The 24,839-nt window shown below is 37.7% G+C and overlaps 1 protein-coding gene across 9 annotated transcripts in view; it reads right to left on the bottom strand.

Annotated features, from left to right (window-relative positions):
* Positions 1-24,839, bottom strand: part of SMYD3 (SET and MYND domain containing 3) — a 409,224-nt gene that overhangs the window by 95,008 nt on the left and 289,377 nt on the right. The window contains exon 1 of one of the 9 annotated variants that reach the window (XM_065680133.1): positions 10,463-10,620. The exons of 7 other annotated variants lie outside the window; for them this stretch is intronic. In XM_065680133.1, the coding sequence (XP_065536205.1) occupies positions 10,463-10,468 (6 nt within the window). In that variant the 5' untranslated portion in view covers positions 10,469-10,620. Of the gene's footprint in view, positions 1-6,234; positions 6,327-10,462; positions 10,621-24,839 lie in introns of those variants that run through there. One more of the 9 variants, XM_065680136.1, reaches the window with a different exon arrangement.

Raw genomic sequence — 24,839 nt, 5'->3', positions numbered from 1 at the left:
CTGGGGTATTGGGCTTAGTGAACTTTTTCCTCTCTTTCCTCTTCCCTTTTTCACTCTTTAAATACTGCCCAACAATATATTTTATATTGGGGGTAGAGGGAGATGAAAATATGGGGGAAATGTTTTTCATACAATGTATTTAAAATTGTTCCCACTTGGAAATTTCTGAAAGCACAAAAGTTAAGAATGTTTAGAGAGAAGGAAATTTCAAAAAGAGTAGGAAAAAAAAAAAAAGTAACTTCCAAAATGTGATGGCATATGTTTAAATCTTAAAAATTTAAACTAATAAAAAGCTTGATTTTGAAAAATCTTCCAAAAAGGGCAGGAAAAAAGAAAAAAAAGTTTAGTTTAGAAATGTGGAAAGCTTTTTTGTTATTGTTTTGAGAAAAAAATATTCTCACTTTTTTTTTTTTTCTTTTCATAAACAGCATGAGTTTTTTTGAACCAGCTCTAGTCTCACTTTGTCACTTAAGTTACAGCCGAAATCAGAGATGACTGGGGAGTTTTAGAATTGAAACTAAGACCTTATTTTTCTTAGTATGGTGAAAAAAAGTACACAGAAGCCACTCATGCCAGCATATGACACTGTAAACCTGTATGTGCCCATGACCACTGCAAAGCAATGTCAACTACAGTCTGCTTTGGTTTCTCTTAACCAGACAAAAGTTCAGGTTCTCGAAATGTTTGCACATCAAGGCCCAAAAGAATACTGATATCACTGCCAGTTTCTTCCATTTTTCTTATGTCTTTTCCCTACAGATAAACTACTACTAGTTTTCTTTTGACAGTTCATAAAAAGAAATGTGTTGTTCTTTTTTGCAAATCATTAAAAAAAAACCCAACCAAAATGTAGTTATGTTATTTAGACGCAATTTATTTTTCGACTTATTATACAAACTGGGTGACATTACTACTAAAAACCAGTGGGCCAGACATACCCTTTTGTAAATCCATCACCATCAGTGGTCTAAACCACCTTTCTACTAATTAAAGACCATTGGAAATTGGTAAGGCAAAAGGAAACATGCACTGGGTTCTTCCAGATTGCTTGCAGACCAAACATCTGCTGAGAGCAGGTCATTTAAATTACTTGCAAAAGTATAATTTGAAAATTATATGAGCTGTTCACAAAACACCAATGTAGAATTTTATAAATAAAATAAAGCCCTTTTCAGCCTTTTGGCATTTGCTTAACACATGCCTGTAAAATGGTTTTGAACTCACCCTTATGCCTTACTTCCACAGACAGCATAAGAACAGCACTGTCAAATATATGACTGATGATACTGTACCACAGAAAGTGTTCTGCATGAGACAGGCTATAACTGCCTGAGGCCAGTGAAAAGAAGTAGAGCACCAGCTGATATTCATCAAATATATTAAGTCCAGGTGGCAATTTGAAGTTTAACAGGACAAACAGTAAAACTGTGAAACAAAAAGCCCACTATGTATTTAACCCTGAAACACATAGCTGATTGCCTTAATGAGAGGTCTTTGGGAGGAAAAAAGAGTAACTGTCTATTAAAGGCACTGAAGAGATGTTTAAATCCAGACCACAGTTCTAGACCCCCTTCTGACTGAAAGGAAAATCTGATTGCACTGTGAGCATGTGCACTGGCACAGAAGGGTAAATATGATCCTATCAGAAAATAGCAGGATATGACATAGCAGAAAATGTAAGTCAAACTCCATTTCCTTCTCCAGACAAAATAGAACAGTATACATTTAAGGTAAAGATGTGACGTGAATACACAGAACAAAGCAAAGCTAAAGGAGCAATTTTAAGTCCTGTATAATTCACGTAGTCAGTATTCAAGGAATTCTTGTATTTCTAGATGTGTGCATTCTTAGTAACTCTGGAAAATCAAGTGCCCAAGGGTTTTCAGCCAGCTTTTTTTTTTTTTTTTCCTACATCTCTTTTTTTTTTTTTTTTGGCTATTTCAAATATTGCTCTGATCAGGAAACAGTTGAAATAATTTAATTTTGGGGATTCCATAACATTAGACATGTTTAGTCTCAACACAGTACATACACTTCTAGTTACTGTGAGGCACAGCTTTCATGCTGATGCCACTCATTTTCTCATTCCCACAGTGCCAGTCTGACAGTCTTGGACAATCCTATTTGATGATAAGCCACAGTAAGTCAATGATTTTAACAATACCGAAGACAATTTGCTAGCAGTATGCACTATATTTGACCATATTTGGAAATGACAGGGAGTTAAGTCAGAAAACAAAACAAAACAATCCTGCTCTACTCCTTTGGATTCACAATGTGCATTTGGCACTCAGAATCTAAACCAAAGCATCTCAGGGCTGCATTTCCCATTGGTAGGACAGAGTGGGGGATTTTGCTCGAAAAGGCTCTGGATGCTATGACCTGTTCCATTCAGAAATGCCTGGTTAGTTAGTACCGAATAACAGGAACCTCCCTTTCACATTTTGGGTTTATTTCTTTGTTTTTTGTTAAGTACTAGTAGATAAAAGAAAAAAAAATAATTATTTACTCTAAAATAAGCTTATAAATTAAGCTCAACAAAGAATTCCTTTTCAATGTGACATCAGATAATAAGCTGACAAAAGAACTGTAAAATAACTATTCAGTGAGTAGCTTTTATTAGCACAGATAGAATCATAGCTTGCAGAAAAGTCAGGAAAAAGCCAAACTCTGATATATGCTTCCCATTTTGTAAACTCTCTTAAGGTATACAGACTGTAAATTGGTGAGAAAATGCTCAAATAATTGCATTACTTGATCTTTCACTCATTAAAAAAAAAAAATAAATAATTAAAATGTCTCTATCAGATATCTTGGAAATACAGAAATAAAGGAAGGTTAGACAAACACTGCACTGAGCTCACAGTTCAAATGCTTGTGGGTAGCTAACTAAAGTTCACAGACCTGCATGTAATTGCTGTCTACAGGAAATACTTGCATTAGCAAAAGAATTTTCTCCTCACTCATTCACCTTTGCCCTTCCACAAACTCAAATAGCAAAGAAACCTTTTTGTGAACAGAACTTTCCCCAGCTTTATGAGATTAACTAGATTTAAGGGAAAGGAACAGAATCTGACAACTTCTCAGAAAGATGATTTTAGCGAGTATTCAATGATAAAGGATATACTTTCATACAAATAAGCTTGGAAAAAAAAAATTTCCATTCCCTGTTCATTTCCTCTTGTTTAGAATTCACACTGAATTATGATTTTTTTTAAGGTTTGTAATTTTTTTTTTTAGCTTGTAAATCAGAGCACAAAATTTGCACTTATATTAATGCAAATTGGCAGTTACTTCACCGGCATCAGATGAGTTACACAGAACAACAGTTAGGTAGGAAGAAGGTTCACAAGTTGAACTAGAATTAAAATTTCTGTGAGCATTGAAATTGGGTGATCTAACTCCATGTAGTTAAAATTCTGTACATATCAGACAAAACAAATCCTTGCTATTAAACATCTGCAAACTTTGTGTTGCTTAATTCTTGACCTAAGCTATTCACCACAAAAGCCTCAACTTCCCATTAAGTACTAAAATAAAAAGAACTGTAAAAAAACCCAAACCAGACAGTAGATGTGATAGCATTAAATAGCTTGACTAGTCAAACTGGGAAGCTGACCAAACATTTAAAAAATAAAATGCAATTTTTGTTTCACTCTTTTTTTTTTCCTCTAGTTTGAAAGGCACCAAAACTTTGCCATTATAAAAGATGTCTGTGTTTTCCCAGCATTCAAATGATACTTATAAAGTGACTGCCATAACCATGTATTGTTTCATGTGAAAGTGACACTTCTGCCTTCCAACAAGTATCAATATTTCTTCATAGGAAAAGTTGTATCATCTTTAATCATATATGCAAGACCAGGAAAATAATTATCACTAGTATACCCTGGAAAGCTGATATATACCACTATGCTTTAATTTTACTTTCTTCATCTCACAAGTTTTAAGCCAATTCAATTGTTTTCATAACCCAGATTCAAGATTTCAGAAACCTTAAGAACACACACGGTCTCTACATTTCAAGGTCCCAACATTAACTACAGTCTGAGAAAATTACCATGGTTCTGTGTTACATATTTCAAGCAACAAAGACGGCCAAAAAGGCTATGCTGGCTTCACAAAGGTAGCTACAGATTTACAAAATACCCCTTTGATTCACAACACTCTCCTAGTGCTTTATGTTATTTTCTTCAGATATGCAGATTTGCTTTCAACAAATCTTTACAGTTTTCATACTTCTTATCTTGAGCTTTTGTTTTTGGCTTTTTTTTTGCTTTGTGTAAACCAGATCTTTACATATACCCAAGACAAGCAAACCAGTTAGATAAACAGCGACTTCAGCAAGTTACAAGGAGCCGCTGGCATTTCTATTACACCTGACAAACCCCAGCATGACAGGAAAGAACATTCTAATTTTGGGTCACAACAATGCAAGTTGGATCCTACCAAATTTCTCACCTCCAACCCAAATGAAAACTCTATGTTTATACCTTGAAGCAATCTCAAAAACATCACAGAAACAAAGAAAGAGCAAAACTGGATCAGAAATATGAACCACAAGGCACGAAGTTTTTCAAATCTACTGTTGCATTTCTCCTCACAGTTTGCATTTTGACACTGACTCTCCTCCTTATGTTCATACTGGTTTTATCCAAGTATAATGCCAAAAATGTACATGCCAAAATGCATTCTTCCTTGATGAACTAATCCATGACTATTTAAGAGCTCATTTTTCTTTCCTCTGGGACTTGTCTCCCAACTGCCTATGAAAACTTTACCTTTAAATTGCTGTATTTTCATGAATAGAATGAGGTAAAAATAAAAAATAATTCCTAAACCCTAGACATTTCACCCTGAGGATCCATTCATGATACAGTAAGAATTTAAAACAAAAATTGTTAATATCACACTAGGTAAGGTTTCATTGTTATCTGTTGTTATGAGAGCCATATGAGAACAAAGTAAACTCACGCCTTTTTTCACAAACAAATGTGGAAACAATTCTCTTTTTTATATGTTATGACAAAAAAGAGTAATTTGTTCTATTAATAACTGTTGTAGTTACAATTAAAAAGTATTTTTAAAGTATTTTACATGCTGTCCTACTCTTGGCCATTCATCTCAAATTTAAATCAGTGCATTAAATGATAAAATTGTAATCTTTAGGTCATCTATCAAGAAATGAAAATATCAGAATGCCAAATACTTCCACATTTTTTTTCTAATAATGAGCTTATCCTAATGAAAATGCACAACATATTGAAAGTTTAACTCAATAAATGATCTGTTCTGTGCAACCAGTCTTTCCAGACTGAGTCCAAGTGTCTTCCCATAGACAGTAAGTCACATCACCTCCTCAGTGAAGCTGAAACAGATACCCCTTTTCATTGGCAAGGCTCTTCCTATCTATGAATGAAGTGTCTACTTCTCTTAAACATCATTGCTATAACTTTTTTTACATTTTATACTTGCTTTGATAGCAATGCATCCTACAGACTTGATGGATCATTTAAATCAATTGTTCAGTTTGTATTAAACACAAATATGTGAAAATTATCCCCTTGTAGAAAATATAAAATTCTAAACCTGTTCCTCCAAACTACATTGACAACCATCCAGTTACACATCCATGATTTTTAATAAAGATAGGAAGCAGAAGAAGAAAAAGTAAACAAAAAATATAAAATAACTGAATTAAGTGAAGAGAAATAAAATAGAAGCCAAAATTGCAGGAGATAATGTATTCAAAGCACAAGTTCAGACAGACAACTTCTTCATGAGCATTTATTAACAGTGTGATTGCGGAAAGACTATGGAGGACAGGACTTGGCAAAATACCAGTCAAGGCCAACAGTGTTTAATTTCCACCACCTGTTACTCAAAGGCATTATGCAGGCTCCACTAGAATATAAGTAAAGTTTTGTTCTAAAAATTAGGGATGTTACACATCTTAATTCACTCAGCAGTTCTAAGCAGCACTCCAGCTCTGACACAGAATGTGCCCGTAAGTGCCTGGCAGTGTACAGTCAAAGATGCCGGTGCAGCAGTTTTTGCCTCTTCATGCAAATGTAGGGCTGAATTCAACCCCTTGAAGCTGAAACTCCACCTGCTTGTGGATCCCAAGGTCCCTGACTCTAAGCTATTCTCATCAATTCACAAAAACTGCATCTTATTAACTAAGGAAACATTTATCTGTGGGACAACTGAAGCTACATAAATCACACACCTTACCTTGCAAAGGTGGCTGCATAAATACTGGAGTCCATCCACTGATCCCTTCTCACCCAGTCAGCACCTAGAGATTGCACTTTCAGCTGTCCTATTGTAAGAATGATTGAAAGAAGGAATACTTCCTTGATACCTTCACTGAATGGTTGTCTGATGCTGCTTTACAAGTAGAGAGATATCACCTAACTTTGCACACACTAGCCAGACATCCGAAGATGGAGAAATCTTCGTGTTTTGCTCTTGTGTGAGAAAGAGACCCTGGTTATGCAAGAGCAAACAGAGAAGTTTGGTTATCAGCTGAGCTTTTCCAATTACCTCAAAAAGGCAGCTCACAGGTTACTGCTGCCATGCCTTATCTGCTTTAGTAAGTCACCCTGCAACCCACGCCCCATAAATGGTTCATTCATTTACTTAAGTATTGCTATTCTAATTAGAACTAGTTGTGTCTTATTGCATCTAAAGTCTCTGAAATGTAACTACTGTAAAAAAGGTAATTTTAACTTTAAAACTTATCTTTTATTAAATAGACATGTGATTTTCATGCAGAATCTGGCCACTGGGAGGATTCCCAAAGCAGAAGAGTCACAGACAGCCCTAGGACCTGTGCATGAGATGGGAACAGTAACAATTGTGTGGGATGGCTTTTTTGGACATTGCTTATTGGTAAATGTGTCATTGAGTAACACTTGACAATATTTAATGAAATGAATGCAGAAGTCTTTTATCAGAGGAAACATGTTAAAGCGAGAAACCAAGTGAAGCATTCTCAGCCTCGATAACTAAACAATGATCTGTTTGTATGACAATACTTCCATGAGACTGGGCAACAACAGCAAAGGGCAGGTAAGCTGACCACGCTTTAGGAGAGATGTGTTAGTACTGGCATGTGGGGAGATCAAAGCAGAGATGTTTTTGTCAAAACAAAAATAGTGATTGAATGGCTACATAAAAGCCATTATTTAAAAAGCCCTACCTACCTGTGCAGATCTGAAAACCTGTTCCAAGACATATAAAGAGATGAATGCAAAATAAATCTCACTGATATTTACACAGACTTCACTCTGCCAGATCTGTGTGCATGACTATGAATGTACTCTCATGCCACTTCATGTGTTTGTCTAAAGAAAGACTCGTTATTTAACAATAGTCTTTGGCAGAAATTTAGCCATAAAGCCACGCATTTTGCAAACCAAGTATCCATAGTAACTAACTGCACAATAATTGAATTTGGATATTATTTGTTTCAAAATTATTCACAAACAAAAATGCTACACACTTGAATTAATAAACATCTAAGCCTGTACATCCTCTTCATTTCCATGAGTAAAAATGTTTATCCTAATTAGAGCTGAGCAAATAATTTTCAACAAATCATTTACCCTCCAAAAGCAGTTTCTGTCTTTATTTTTGGAATCCCTGAAAGTAATTATAAATCTGTGATAATTCATTCAAAATCAGCTCAAATCTTTCTTCCTTGTTTTTGCTGGTTTTGAATTCAATGAGCCAATCTTGAACTAGGTAGTAAAAATTCACATTCAAATACTGAAAATGTGACAGTTATGGAGTGTGCAGACAAATTGGCTGACTTAAAAACTGACAATATTGTAGCTTATTGTGACTGCATTGCAGCATAGATGCTAAATGTAAAGAACAATCCCAAAGACAAGCAGAAGAAGCCCTGCACTAGAAGAGCAGCAATTAATGGAACAATAAATCTTGGAAAATATTTATTATTTTTTAGCCCACGCACAAATTGTCACCCAGTCCATCCTTGGAATTATTTTGGGGAGAAACTTTTCATTTCTTCTCCCATTATCAGCTCATTATTGGAATAAAACTACTTAAATGCTTTCTGAAAATGATTGGGATAAAAAAAATAATATTTCAAACTCAGGAAGTAAAATAATGGAGCACTTCATCAGTAGGAAGGAATAAAAGGTAATGTTTTGGGAGATTCTTTCCTCATTTGCAGCTTCGCACAGAAGTTTCGTTTCTGCTTCTCACTTTGGCAATTCAGTTTTGTGGCTACAGTTTGAAACCAGAGTTCATCAGGCCTGAAATACTGTTATTTATCTGCATATCTGTAGCTTTATATATATATTTGCTCCAGGACATCAAACAACGTATAATATTAATTAGTTCAGTGTTGCAACAATCCTGTGAAGAACAGAAATGAGGAACCGAATCATAAAGAAGTTGAATGTAACACTAAGGCCATAGAGCACATCAGCAGCAGTTTGGCATAACGAAGAAATTATTTTAGTTTTTGTATCACAGAATTATAGTATCATTTAGGTTGGAAAAGACCTTTAACATCATCGAGTCCAACTGTCAAAAAGGTTTAAAGTTAAAAAGAAAACACCTTAACGTTCTTAAGAAAATAACAGAAGCATAAAATCTGCAGTTGAAATGGGATTCCTGGATTTATACTTCCCTGTGGCACATGTTGATGGTGCCATGCTGCAGTACATCTGTAAGCACAGTGTTGGTCATGTTATGCCAGTTAAGGGGCCATATATTATTTCATGTCTTCTGTCTTGGCTGCATGATGATGTGAAATCAGCTGGTAGTTCCAATATACTTCTCTGGCGCATTTTCAGTCTGCATTTGCGTTTCTCCCTTTGTGCAGATTACTGCATGCCTGTTAACTGCCATTACAGACCAAACTCATCACAGAAAACAAAAAAGTGAGCAATACAAAGAGGAGGGAAAGAAATCCCCTCATCAACCAAAGCACCAGAGCACTTTCAAAAGCTCAACCATGAATCAGAAAGGAAAATCCCTGAAGAACTGGGGACAGGAGCAGCCAAACTAGCACATGGAGGCCACCCAGCCCACCTCATTCACTTGCTGCAGGGCATTCGCCATCCTGAAAGCTGCAGCCTGCCTTAGCAGCAGTGATTTTGCCTCTTGGCACCTGCTGTGCATCTGAAGGGGTGCCCGCTCTGGGGAATGGCTCACCTGGGCCATGCTGGGTGAGGGGGGGAAGCAGCAGTGGGGGGCTACCATGTCTACACCCTCAAATGCAGGTGGACTCTGTCAGACCAGGAGGACATCTAGGAAGGTGGGATGGGCCCTGGCTGCCCCATGGTCCTGGGGGACCCAGAGCCCAGCCCACACAGTGCCACATTACATTACTTGCTTTCTCATGTGAATCAGGTCATGGCTATGAAAAGATTACAGTACTTAAGACATAATCACAATGGAAACACAGTTATGCCAGCCTGACAGCAAATACGCTCTGTTCCTCCTCCTGACCCTCCATGACTGAGAAAACAGGTTTAACAGAAAACTAGTGCATAAACAGACATCTCCAAAACAGGTCTCAACAAAACCACAGCAATTCTGGAACAATTCAATTTATTCTTTTTCACTCAAGAAAATGTGACAAGATCTAAAAGCTGCCTTCCCCCTTCCGCTTCTCCCATGAGGAAATAGCCCTCAATAGTCAAACTTCTGATGTGACAGAAGAAAAACAGCTCATCACTAACTGTGTATTTTCCAAAATTACACTCTTTGCATATTGAAAGCATGTGCAGTTTCTGGCCCCTATACAAGTTATCTATACTGAATTTTAGGGAGAAAAAATTATTTTTTTTGTCTGGAAAGTGAAAGAACTAATACATGTAGGACATATATACATATATATAGGGAAAAATGCGTGTAGGAAAATTGTGTGTATAGGAAAACATTCACCACTATTCATTTTCAGTGGACAGACAATATGAGTTGCTTTCCTCGGAGTCACTGAAAGTGCACAATGTAAATCTATGTTATTTGCCACTTTAGGAGTAGCAGGTTGGAATAAATGGTAACTTATTCCATAGGTTGTTTTCACAGTAGCCCCCAGCTAGAGATTCTTAATTCAAACACATATGCAACTTTTTAAAAAACACAAGAAAAATACATGTTCTACTTCGGTTTTAGACCATGCACTCATTTTCTCAATTATATATCATGTCTCGAAAATAATTTCAACACATTTCTGGGCTCTGAAACCTTCACTAATGCTTTTACAGGTATGCATACTGCTGTCAACTCATGGTCTATAGCCTTCTGTGAATAATGCCCAAAGTACAAGGCTTTTTCAAGAAAGTAAGACAATTCTCATATAGTCACATTGCATTCTGCTTGACACAAATCACAGTCTCACTGGAAATATAAGTTTTCCCTTCTAGGTGTTTTCCATAAGCCTCAGTAACACCGCCAAGTAAAAGAAAACCACAAATACTTGCATAATTCATGCTGCTTTCAGGAGCTCTCCCTCCATCTTCATACAAGACACAGTTCAAAACAACCCTGTAGAAGCCATGAATTTAAAAGAGTGCAAGAGCATCTACATTAGCAGACTACAAGGTTCCTTCTCAAGCAAGTAATATTTTAACAAAAGTCTAGTAGTTTGAGTTAGATGGCACCGGGCACCTGACAATATGTTTTATGCAGACAATCTCTCTTCTATAGGTTATAATCAAATGCATCTGTGGCTTAGACTAATCAGAGGAGAATATCCTCCATGGGAAGGAGAAAATGGGTTTGACATTGAAGACTTTAAGGATAATCTGTAAACTAGATTCAGCTGCTGCTTTCTCAGAAAATGCCATATTGCAGAATTAACTATTTTACAGAAACCTCTGTTCTCCAATTGTTGCTGTGATACTGGAGAGCACATTTAACTTGAGTGAGCAATAACCTATATGAGGTTTGGGGAGTTTTCTGATTTTTTTTCCAGGATTTTGCTATTTCGAAGAAAATTTTTAGAATGAAGTCTCATTCTAAACTGGCATAAGTCAGGCACCTGGAGCTCAACCAGCTACATCACTACAAAGTACATCCAATATCACAAATAAAACTACAATAAATGTTTCTAACAGTGTTGCTAAACAGACTCCGTACCATATGATTGGACTAATTTGATTTCTCAATTGCACAAATAACCAGAAGAACCCCTGCAGTAAACATTCTTATCATGTAAACATGCTTATAATAGTTAGACCCAACTTGAGACCCAGTAGGTGCTGGCAGTACTGGATCAGTTCCTCAGCCATGCATCTCAGGACAATTCAAGCAGGTTTCACATGGTACTGTTACAATTCATAACAGTGAAGGATCCACCAGGTAATGAGGAAAATGCAAGCAGGGAGGAAATTGTTTGTTTTCTTTGTAATGTGAAATATTCTACCTAGGTCCAACTCATTTGCTGAATTATTTTTGTCTGAGATTCACTCTCATTTCTTTTTGACAGGAATCTCTGTTAAGGTTAGAATAAATTAAACATTATCACAAGAAAGAAAATGGCAATAAGAACATTAATTGGCAATGACAGCATGATAGCATCCTTTTTTAATGTACAGAACATTTGTTAAAATATGAATTCTCTCCTCTGAGAATATTAAAACATAAAACCAAACAACTCATATGGGGACTTTAAGAATGATCAAACTGATCAAATAAAAATGTAGAAGATCTACCACAGAAGCCCTTGACCTCCAAGACAGCTTTTCAAACCAGTTAACTTTCTGTCTTGAAGTAGAACAATTTTCTTACGCTTATCTCAGACTGTGTGGGTGGATGAATGAAATCAAGCCCCTGTGAATCTCTCAGAAAGATACAACGTCTCTGTTCTCAGGCTCTAACAGCATCTCTTGGTTTTTAAAACCAACATGCCTGATGAATGATAGAGTTTTCAAAATCATTTTAAATAGTCAAAAGAATGTGCGTAATTGTTTTCTAAAAATACGCCAGATACAATCTCTGTCTAGGTTTTTTAATTGCCTAGCTGGAGCCCTACATCGGCAGCACTCACTGTAGTATCTGAGCACTCCCCAGCTATCAGCGGCACTCTGTAGTCTGGAAGCCTGTGTTGCCCCAAAAGCTCCCCCAACAGCCCATGTCCGTTTATGGTCCTATTCTGAAAAGCTGTTTCTTCTGAGGGCAACTCTGTGGCTATACAGAACTTCATTCACTGATACCCAAAACACTGTGTCTGTGTCAGCCTATGTCTTCCATTGGATAAAGGAATCTTAAATGAGTATTCTGGCTCATGCCTTGCCCTTCCTTCTAAAACGTGACAACATTATATGTATATAGAGCCAGTTAGCAGGGAATAGCAGCACTTCTGAGACTTCCAAGAAACTTCCCCTGCCCTTTTGTTGCTTCCCCATTTATTTTATTATGCTAATTACTGAATATAAAGATGTCAACATCTAACACTGTTTACTTCAGTAAACACAGAAACTCAAAGGCAGTCAAGAGGATACAGAGACCACACTGTCCCAAGAACAGAGTGTTCAATGCCTTGCCAGGGCAACTGTGCTGGCTGGTGTGCTGCCATGCACCTGCACTGGAAACATAATCTGAAGCCAGCAGCAGCCTCCAGTGGCATACACACATCCCTAAACAAAATTAATTTTCTGTAACATCTAACAGTCAAGCGTGTGAACTTGTATTGGCACTGACAGATGAATCGGAGTTTTACATAGCTTGTCACCAACTTCAAGCTTCATTGTAAAAAATTAAAATTACCTGGGTATTTAAAATTATAGATTGTAAGGTACGGTTAGACAATCATGTACTGCACAGTGACTTAAATTAGCATTAAACTAGCCAGGGTTTACCTGCCATGAAATAGAAGCATGCAACAATCAGTCACTGCATCCCAGCTCAAGGGTGGTAACTTCTTAAGACATGCTAACTTAATCATTTACAATCATCTACTCACAATTCTAATTTACATGACATTGCTTCAGCAAATAGATTGCGCAGCTTTCAAATGACTTGTAGGGATATTATTGTATCAGTTAAAATATTAACAATGCAAATTAGGACAGGCCCTTGGCTACACACTCAATCATAAATCATTATTCTAGTGGTGCAGGAGGCAGAATAAATAACATACAAAGAGGGCTTCCAGAAACTGTTGCACATTAGTAACAATATACCAGCTACTGCCTTCCTGATTTTTTTTTTTTTTTTTTTTTTTGCTGTGTCACATAATGAAACAAAAAGTTAGCAAATATAGAATGGCAGTGACAAACACTATGAATGAGAGAAAAGACATGGTGGGTTTTGGCTAAAATGCTCACTAACTATTGCAGTAAAGAAAGAATAACAGGAAATCTGAACACCAATTTTCAAGCCTCTGACTTGCAACATACTTCCTCCGTGGCTTTGGGCAAATCACTTACCCTCTCTGTGACGCAGAGCTCTGTATTGCATAGAAATAGTCTGATATAATGCTACAGCTCTGTATCCCCGTTTTCCTTGTTTTCTCCTTGTACTGTGAGCATTACAATGCGATTTCATCAGAGTGCGATGCAATAACAAAAATTGACAATTTCATAGAATAATAGAATAGTTAGGGTTGGAAAGGACCTCAAGATCATCTAGTTCCAACCACCCTGCCACAGGCAGGGACACCTCACACTAAACCATCCCACACAAGGCTTCATCCAACCTGGCCTTGAACACCGCCAGGGATGGAGCACGCACAACCTCCCTGGGCAACCCATTCCAGTGTCTCACCACCCTAACAGGAAAGAATTTCCTCCTTATATCCAATCTAAACTTCCCTGTTTTAAGTTTTAACCTGTTACCCCTTGTCCTATCACTACAGTCCCAAATGAAGAGTCAGTCCCTCCACAGCATCACTATAGCACCCCCTCAGATACTGGAAGCCTGCTATGAGGTCTCCATGCACCTTTCTCTTCTCCAGGTTGAACAGCCCCAACTTCCTCAGCCTGTCTTCATACGGGAGGTGCTCCAGTCCCCTGATCATCCTCGTGGCCCTCCTCTGGACTTGTTCCAGCAGTTCCATGTCCTTTTTATGTTGAGGACACCAGAACTGCACACAATACTCCAGGTGAGGTCTCACAAGAGCAGAGTAGAGGGGCAGGATCACCTCCTTCGACCTGCTGGTCACACTCCTTTTGATGCAGCCCAGGATACGGTTGCCTTTCTGGGCTGTGAGCGCACACTGAAGCCAACCCATGTTCATTTTCTCATCGACCAGCACCCCCAAGTCCTTCTCTGCAGGGCCGCTCTGAATCTCTTTGCCCAATCTGTAGCTGTGCCTGGGATTGCTCCGACCCAGGTGTAGGACCTTGCACTTGGCATGGTTGAACTTCATAAGGCTGGCATCAGCCCACCTCACAAGCGTGTCAAGGTCCCTCTGGATGGCATCCCTTCCCTCCAGCATATCAACTGGACCACACAGCCTGGTGTCATCAGCAAACTTGCTGAGGGCGCACTCAATCCCACTGTCCATGTCAGCGACGAAGATGTTAAACAAGACCGGTCCCAACACCGATCCCCGAGGGACACCACTCGTTTCCATTGTCCAGCCGGACATCGAGCCATTGACCACAACTCTTTGTGTGCGGCCATCTAGCCAGTTCTTTATCCACCAAGTGGTCCACCTATCAAATTGATGTCTCTCCAATTTAGAGACAAGGATGTCATGTGGGACATTGTTGAACGCTTTACACAAGTCCAGGTAGATGACATCAACTGCTTTACCCTTGTCCATCAATTCTGTAGCCCCATCATAGAAGGCCACCAAATTGGTCAGGCAGGATTTCCCCTTAGTGAAGCCATGCTGGCTGTCACCAAGCACCTTGCTGTTTTTCATGTGCCTTAGCATGGCTTCCAGGAGAATGTGTGCCAAGATTTTACCAAGCACAGAGGTGAGACTGACTGGTCTGTAATTCCCCGGGTCTTCTATTTTCCCCTTCTTGAAAATGGGCGTTATATTTCCCTTTTTCCAGTCATCGGGAACTTCACCTGACTGCCATGATTTTTCAAATATGATGGCCTATAACTTGCCCTAATGTCACACCCTGTTTTCTGCACTAAATAAGCCCAGAGCCTAACTACCGCCAAACCTTTTGGAATGTAAAATCTTTTCATCTGACATAAACCCAAGCAAGCTAAATATCCGCATTTCAAGGATATCTGAACTGTTAACCAGAATTAACTGACTGATTAGTTTCTCTCATATGGTTGACAGATGCCAGTTTCTCACTGTACCATAAGTGTACTTCTGTGTGAAAAAGATATACAGAGATTTTCCTTTGATTATTTTGGATAATTCTGCCTTCTATTTTTTATTTGTAAAAACAATCACTTTCTGAAATGTTGTTTAACTGACTGTGATTTCCAATTAAGTCTACGGAAGAAATCAGCAGGTTTGCTTAAACGTAGCTTTACAAGGGAGCAGCATCTTGAGTGACAGATAAAATTACTACCGCTTATTGTAAATGAAGTATTCATCAGTGAAATATTGTTTTAACTCAATTATACTTCCATCCAAAGGAAAAAGGAAAAAAAAAAGTACAAACATCAAATATTAAGTGCTTAAAGGAAATCTCATTGGTTTATGGGAAGAATGGTACTAGAGAATGTTCTCTCAAAAAAAAAACTGAACACTTGCTGCAACTTTCTTCCTTGAAACCAGCTAAAATGCAGAGTTCCCTTGCCCTTAATAAGATCACAGAAATGTAATCATGAAGCATTGCCATCACTGAGAAAACAAATCTCCTTTTGTTTTTCTTTTGTTTTGTTTTTTACTGTGTGTGGTAATGTGTGGGTAAGAAGTGAGGAATCTGTAGTCCTGCAAGAAATTGCTTACTAGCATGTCTCAAACATCCCCCAAATAGTTCATGTATTGAGAAGTAAGTTCTGTCTTTAAGGATCATTTTCTCCTTGGTCTTTAATGCCACCAGAAGTTGGGAAGAGGATAGTAACATTTGCTATCACAGGCAGATGCCCAGTACTGCCATGACTAAGGACCTTCTGTCTTTAGCATCTGGGCTATAATACTCAAAACCACCACGTGCTGGCATTAGAAGAACAAACACTATGCTTGGTAGCTGCACAGGCTGAAAGGAGTCACAAAAGCCTGTTTTTTGCTCATCAGCAAAGAACTAGGTAAAACCTATTGTCTGTCCTGCAACCTGTGATGCAGAAAACACTACTCCATTTTCAGCGTTAGAAAATGAAGAAACATGGTCCCCATGTCCAGCATGCTATCACAAGCCATAAGCCACAAGCATCTGACACAGAGCTCATGACACTCAATGGAAAAACTCCCACTGACTTCAAAATATTTTGATCCAATGTTTTCACATACAACCCTGAGAGCTTGTATGATTTCAGAGATGATGACTTGCAGAAAATGAAGAAAGAGAATACATTTTCATAACATTATTTAGTCAGTTCTTTGGAAGAATAATATCTGCTTTCCAAAACAGGAATTTTCTCTTTCCAATTCCTAAGGACGTTGTTGTTGTTGTTGTTCATAATTATTATATTTTAATAGCAATTACCTTGTAAAAAACAGATTATAATCTGTGAAATATTTGCTGTCATTAAACAGCATTTCCACTACTGCTGGTAGAAATCTTTTCTTAACAGTCATATATGCTCCAAAAAATCACTGGATAAATAAAATTTTCTGCGTTAAAATAATCAGCTGTACTCTACAGCAGTATTAAAATTGCCTACTAAATAAGCAAAAGAAATATTCAGTTGCTACATATTCATCATTAGCATCCTTACTGTAGATTACTTTATGCTAGTTCAGAAAGTCATTCAAAGGCATTTATCACTACAAAAAAGCAGCACAAGGATGATCAGTTTCCAAGACAGTGGCCTATGTTTCAACAGGTGAGATATAAGACTCATCTCTGCCATGACTTTCTACTCACTACATTATCAACTACCGAGACTAGGACAACCACACATCATACAGTTGCCTGCCATAATGTTGCAAGCAGAGTGGTGCCTGGTGGTGCCACCTGTTCAGCATCATTGGAAAATGTTAGTTTTAGAAATGTTCATGACAGATGAAGTTCCCACCTACCTTTCTTCATTACAGTGTTTATTTCACATTTTAGACTCTTTTTAATTTACTATGTATGGCAAGACATGGCAAGACAGTCACCAAGACAAGCAAACAATCAATAAAGGGAAGTTTACAAATTGGAGATGAAATCATGCTGATCTTCTGAATGACGCTGCAATGTTTTCTCAGTCTTCCTTTATTTGCCTTCCATTTGACTTTAAGCTGATCAGCGACTGCACTAGGACTCCCCAGCCTCATTCCTACGCTAGGAATAACCTCCCCCAGCTTGCAGACTGTCCTTTGCCAGTCACCTCGGCTAACTGGCTGTGGCACAAAGTGCTCTGCCTCAGGGCACACTTTTATGACCACTTCCTTCTGTGAATAATAGTTCCTCAAAGACTAAATTGAACTTGATGGTGGCATAGGTACACTGAGAGAGATAATGTGAGAGATGAGCATCCATTTCAGGCATCAACCTGACTGGAAATTCTAAGAGCTGCAGGCAGTTAAAATGGAAGTCTGTACATATTTACTGAATGGTTATGAAATCAGTCTATCTGATAAAATCACCTGTTCTGGAAAAAGCCTCTGTATGTGTTTCATTCAGCTCCATAGGGAAAATACAGGATGTTGATCGGATGACTCACCCATGAAAATTATATTCTAAAGAATTAGGCACTGATATTTAACTGCATGCTATTTTTCCTGGTGTTTTGGTTGACTGAAAATGGCCCTCAGTGCCTCAGAATTTAAGGATACATAACTGCCAAATGGCTGTATATTTATTAAGGAAATCAGATTGCAGGCATCAGAGAGCACAGATATGTACAGCCTGCTAACCTGCACGGTACAGATCATGTGGTGGGTTGACCCTGGCCAGCAATGAAGCATCCACCAAGCAATCACTCCCCACCAGCACCTCAGAGGGATGAGGAAGAGAATGGGAAGAGTAAAAGCAAGAAAACTTGTAGGTTGAGATAAAGACAGTTTAATAATTGGAGGGAAGAGAAAAAAGCAAATGATGCAACGGCAATCATTCACCACCTCACACAAGCAAACCAGTTGTTTCAACAACTTCAACAGACTCATACTGGAGTCATTAAATGGTTTGTCTGTAACTGGTTATATCTAACTACACACATGTATTAAATACCTGGGTTTGCACATACAGACACAGATACTTAAAATCAAAATAATTTTATTCAATTTTTGCTTGTATGAGATTTAGCAGAGGGATACATTGACAAAATCAACCCTGGATATAATTCCACCGAAATCAGAAGAGTTATAGAAGGCAAGTTTGGCTCAGTATATTATATTAAGGGTTAAATCAAGGTAATAGATTATTACTACTTTCTTCTGTATTCATTGCACAGCATTAGCTATTTTCTTCTGTTATTACCTATCTCTTCTGTAGAATATGAAAGACTTTCTCTTTTCTCCTCACTGTGTCTGCCTCTTATCCCACACAAAACCTTTGCTGTTTCCTATCTTTCTGTCTGGCAGGATAGAAAAATAAGTACAACTTTCAAAATCCAGAGGAAATCTTCTTTGCAGATTTTTCTGGTTTTGTTATATTTTTCTGCCATTTTTCCCAACTGTGAGGTGCCACATGATCACTTCCTCCTTCAGTTGCCCTCATTGACACATTTCTTCCTTTCTTCCTCAAAGCTTTCAATGATTAACTGCTTATTCTTATTTCTTAGAACTTTAAATCTGTTTGCTATGGTTAAGTTTAAGGTCTCAAATTAATCTGGATAGGAAATAGGAGGTGAATCTGTCTCATTCTCATCCATTCAGCAAGCAAATATAATGCTCAGTTGAGCTCTGAAAGCTTCAGATTTCATCTTTCATTCCACCCATAAAAGGCCAAAATCTCTCATGATAACATTTTTCAAGTAACATTTCGCACATTAGAAAGCACCAAAATTAACAGGAGTCCAGTCAGCAATCTGTGTCAAGCTACAGTATGCACAGCATGCTCAAATTCCAATATCTTCAGGTATTTCTGTCTCCCATTTAGTTGGCAATGCATGAAGGTCTGGGTGGTTCAAGCCATGTGTAGCACAGCAGGACTAACATCTGGAGTATACAAGTGTATTAGCTTGAGTTCAGAGCTTAAATTGCAAATGCAGGTTGAAGCTGTTAAAAATCACTGTGCTAAAAATTCTAGGCACTCAAAACCCAGAAAGTTTAAAGGAATTGGTCACAATCTATTTTATCAAAAATCTTGCTGCTTTGGGTACCTCTCAACCGTCAGGGAAAAGATGCAGAGAGGTCTGTTGACTGGATGATCAAATTAGCAGAGGGCCCTTTGGAAAAGTTTTGAGGGACATGGATAAATTCTCCTGCATTTGCAGTCTTGGATCCAGAGCATGTATCTTTCCAAAAGATAAGGTTTTAATTCACCCTTAAATCATTGGTCTTAATGAAGGAATTGGGACTGAAATGTTGTGGTCTGTTTCACAAAAGGAAAGACTGGAGTATTACACTAAGTATTCTGATTTTCTGAATAAGGAAAAAAAAAACCACAACAAAACCTTAACCTCTTTTCCAGCTTTGGTAATTGCCTTAAAATTAAAACTGTAAACTTCAGTTTAAGCCTTTCAGTATGTAGCTTCATGCCACTGTATAATACAACTCTAGCCACCTCATTGCAATCTCTGCACCTCAGAGATGTGTGCTTTATGATAACACAGCATTAAAAGTCTGCCTGGGTTAAAGTCTGCTATACATTCATCAGAGCTCCCTTCTTTATTTCCTTTATCTTTATCATATGCAATGTCTCAAGTACTTGATATTAAAAAGTGTACATTTGACATAATATATATGCCCTATACACTTAAAAAGATAAATATAACAGCACAGGTTTGCACGAAAAAGTAGTATCTTTCATAAGTGATTGATATTAGAAGAAAAAACAGAATAAACATTCAATCATTTTTGCAATTATATCAGATGGTCTAACAAAAGACTACTTCAGCCTACAAGCCTCAATTATTTTGTTTGACATTCATGTAGCCATGCACTTCCTAAAGCCAGAATCTCTCACAGCAGTGTATTGTAATCACAGCTCAAGACTGCAGTGACAATCTCATATTCTTCCTCTGATATTGATACATATATGTAAACAATTTATACTGAGTTGCAGAAGTAACACGAAAAAAATTCTGCCCTTGCTTAGGACATACACCCAGCTTTTAATCACTCCATTATGATTTCTGTGATACTATTATAGCATGGAAAGGCGCTTCACATTTTGAATGCGTTTCTGGACATTTTATGTAAGAAATGTATTTACCAACTTATGCAATCACAGATCAAATTTACTTTCAAAACTATTCCAGCATTCTCAAACATAATTTAGTTTTCTGATTTGCAAGCTTATAAAGACTTTATGGACTTTATTAGGACATCTGCATAATCTTGAGATATCATTTAAGACGTATAAAACCAACTACCATTTGTACATTATCTTCCATCTGAAAGTATTTTAAAATTCATTACAGAAGGTATTTCACATACGCATTGCTTGATGCTGAAATTTGTTAAATGAGGACTTAGAGGAGCAGCGCATCAACTAATGCTGCACAGGCTCCCTTATCACAAAGAACTTTCACACTGCATGTCTGGCCTGGCCAAGTGGACAAACTGCCCTTGAGGGGACAGCATTACCCTATTCCTTCCATCTCTCCACTATATTATTATGTGCAGACTTTTAATGGGTTACATCATAACCCTTCTCTTTTTCCTGAGGAGGAGTAACATGAGCCAAATCCTGCCTCTAAGAAGCAGTGATCTCACACTGCCACTTACTCATCTTCACAAAACTATTAATTTCAATATAGGTAATTTGTATGACTTTTCACCTGATATATTTGGGCATTACTCTCTTTCTTGGAAATATCCACTCAGGTACAACAACACCCCCAAAGACAGTGAAAAGGAAGGCCATTTAGGAAGGCTCTTTCAGTACTAAGTTACTATTTGCATTATTAATATGCAGTATTTGTACTCAAAGCTCCCAGTGAACTAGAATTGATGAGTCTAGTAACATGCATATTTACAATGAGTACTTCTCATGAAGTATGTGATTTTATAGAGTTGAGTAGCAATTGTGGAGGTGCTGTAAACAGGAAAAAGCCAGCCAAGCTAGAAGGAATGTGCTAATTAAAGAATACAAGTGAAATGCAAGTTAAAAGCAGCCAGATAAGGAGAAGGGAAAACCTGGCCCCAAACAGGAAGGAAGGAGGGAGCATCCCCCTTGCTAGATTTGCATATCATATCCCAGGGCCCAGCCACATTTAGCAGGGGAGGGAAACACTCGTCCTTCACATCTCTATTTAGCGCAGGTCCCCAGGCAGCTTTCCTATTGAAAAAGATCTAGGAAGGAAGTTGAAAAGAAGGATGGCAAAAGGAACAAAAGCGAGAGTGAGGGAGCAAAGCTCAGAGCAGAAGCTGCTCCAAGGGGAGGGTGGTTTCTCAGCAGCTCACTCTGCAGATACAATCCAAGGACAGCCAAAGTCACTCCAGCCAAAACTAAGACACAGTGACTAAGGAAGAGGGTAAGTTCAGAGGCCAAGTAGTAGCATCACTGTATTCCCTATAGGTTAATTGTTTATGCAAGGCAAAGCTTCTAAGTAAAGCTAATGCCTTTCATCAGAACAACTGATGTCCCAAAAAAGAGAATTAAATCACAGGTATACCTGACCACATTCTTTCTTTTTCTCCTTTGTGTAACATTTTTTTCTCTTTCTGTAATTCAATACCTAACCTAAACTTCTCTCATTATTTTCTTTGACTTTTCCTAGCAATTTAAGTAAGTTCCAAATAACCTTGTGGGTTAGGAACTCTCTGTTCCTGGGGAAATATCCATCCCGCTTAGTCTAATTACAAGCACACTCTTATTTCCAACACCTATTTTGAGGCTGTGAAGTGTGTCTTTCCCTCAAGCTGTCAACAGCACCACAGGGAATGACAGGGACACCTGGATATGGAAGAGGGATTTACCAAAAATTCATGTGCCTTCCACAAGCAATAGGTTATGGGAATATGGCTTCTACCCATACCAATATCCATAGATAGGAGAGCAGGTCTAGAGTTTGGTGGCATAGTGAAAAGTCCCCCAAAGTCCTTGGTGAACCCACTGACTTGAATGTTTTGAGTCAGTTCCTTAAATCAGATCCCACATAGGAAGACACAGACAAATCCACAAAGCAAAACAGACTGACACTACCTGCAGTTTAGATCCAAAATAGCTCTGATAATTTCCCTGGGTTTAAGTTGCAAGTTTACTTCGTATTCAGCTAACTGGCTTTTCTCAAACCCAGTCTGCCAAATAGTGGAAATGAAGCCTAAAGGGGAAGCACTTAAAATAATTAACAATTGCGAGGGGCTGGGTTTAATTTAACATGGTCTTCAACATTATTTGTGAGTTTGAAATATTTCTCTGAGGTTTACTGGAAATTTATGAACTATGGGAAAAAAAGATATCAACAATGAAAGGAACAGACAACAGAAAGAGTATTTTAAAACTACAGAATCTCTAAGGGTGTTTTTTGGTTTTGTTTTACTGTAGAAAACCTAAATCAGGGGGTTTTCTTACTTTTTCCAAACTCTAAACAGAATAACAGCCGGGAAAAATGTAAATAAATAATGCCTTTGGCTTTTTTACAGCTCTATAAAGGTCTAAATTAGTGAAGGTCTTAAAAGCCAGTTCTTCAGCAAAGGGAGTAAACAAATTAAATAACCATTCTTCAATCCCTTTGTGGTATCTATATTGTTAAATGATCTCCAAATGACATAAAAGAGAAAATTTTCAAGTGTTGAGATCAGAAGAGTTTTTGAGAGTTTTATATTAATTAGCTGATAGCTAAGACTATGTCCCATAAACTAATATTAAATACTTAGCCAATCTTTTCAAATTTTTGTCATTAATTATTTCTATTATGGCAATGGAAAAACAAAGATACAGGCCCTAATCAGTGCTCCCAAGGGTTTATTAATGAACTCTGAAGGGACCAAACAGCCATAATTGTCTTTTGTAACTGGAAACCTTCCTTCTAAAGTTGTTCTTTGTCGGCATATCATGTCTTTGTATAGCTTAATGTTGCTTTTATCACTTCATTGCTTTTGTTACTTTTTCACATGGAAATGTTTTGATTAGATTCAGAGAATCTTTCTAAGCTTTCATAATAGCTATTTCTGCATTTACAGCAATAATACAATCCCCGTAATACCAAATTTGTAAATTTGCTCATTATTTTATCATAATACCTCTACTAAAAGTTATTATCCTCTAAATATACAGCAAGATTAGCAATAATAATGACTGTATTATTACCAACAGTGAGTTGTAAAGTTTGTGCCTAAAATAGAAAACTTGACCAGAATCCTAATTTCAGTAAACAGGATGCATCACTGTGGCAACACTAAGGACATTCTTTAATGACCTTCAGCATTTCATCTGGGTATTTGACTATACCAGAGTGTTTTTGGAATAAGATTTTAATTTAAATGATTCCTACAAAATCTCTAAGCAAGCAAGGAGGCTTCTACTAGTTGCCTGACACAGCCCACTTTAGGTTCTGTCATGGTATATCTACGAAGCAACTGGATTTTGCAACTCCCACAGCTTCACCTAAGCAAGTCACATTAATGTCAACGATTGATATTCAGTGCAATACCAATAGCAGCCAAAACTGTGAAACTGCCCAGCTGGCAATGTGTAGGTGAGCTTGTACAGGCTATCCTGGGGTATATGTTATGACAGTAACACTCCTGAGTCCACTTGGTTTACAGGTGCAACACACATGTCTCAGCTAAGTGTAAATATGGTATAAAGACAACTTTATGTTATACATGCACAGGGTGGCTCAACAACCTCACATGACAGGAGGGGCATGTCTTAAGCCAGGACAACTCAGAGACAGAATATAAATGTGATCTGATAAAACATTTATGTTTCTCTTTCCTGAAAAGAAGTACTGCCTAGCATATATTGTAGCTGTCAGGTAACTATAAATGCCTGTGCAGGCCTGTCCATCACATAGGAACATTCTTTTGCTTGCATAATAGTTCCCAAATGATGTATTATGCTTGCTCTTTGTCAGACTGGCTGTGAATGAATTACATTGCTTTGACTTTCCAGCAACACAATCCTCTGCTAAGAATGCTACAAACAACAGACATCACATTGAACTCAGGCACATTTGTATCGTATGTGGTGGTTTCACTAATAAAAATGCTATCTGTAAGTTTACTGAGAAATTATGCAGAATAGACATAGCTCAAAATCTGAAGTAGATGAACTTTAGTAGAGGAAATGAATTTCAGAGAAGATCAAGCAAGTGATCCAAAGTATTCCAGGAAAGGGCTAGTTTCTTACTATTAAATAATTTCCAAATAATAATTGCTAATCTGCTCCAGAGCATAATCTAGAAAATTTAGAGCATACTATCCAGTTTTTAATCTTTCAACTTACATTAAAATAGAAATAAAATGAACATATAAATAAAAAACTATTTTAGTGTCTCAAGATAAAATTGTTGCTCCATTTAATTCAGTGGAAGATTTGTCATTGACTTATTGTCCTGGGTTCAGCAGCAGCAGTCATTTTTCTCCTTCTTAGTAGCTGGTGCAGTGCTGTGGTTTTGACTTTCTGAGTCTCATGCTCTGCCAGGGAGGAGGGGAAGCTGGGAGGAAGCAGAGACAGGACACCTGACCCAAACTAGCCAAAGAGGTATTCCATACCACAGCACGTCATGCC

The sequence above is a fragment of the Lathamus discolor genome, chromosome 5 (genome assembly GCF_037157495.1).
Source record: "Lathamus discolor isolate bLatDis1 chromosome 5, bLatDis1.hap1, whole genome shotgun sequence".
Taxonomy (NCBI): domain Eukaryota; kingdom Metazoa; phylum Chordata; class Aves; order Psittaciformes; family Psittacidae; genus Lathamus; species Lathamus discolor.
The sequence above is the reverse complement of the archived record's forward strand: the minus strand, read 5'-3'. Positions and strand labels throughout refer to the sequence as shown.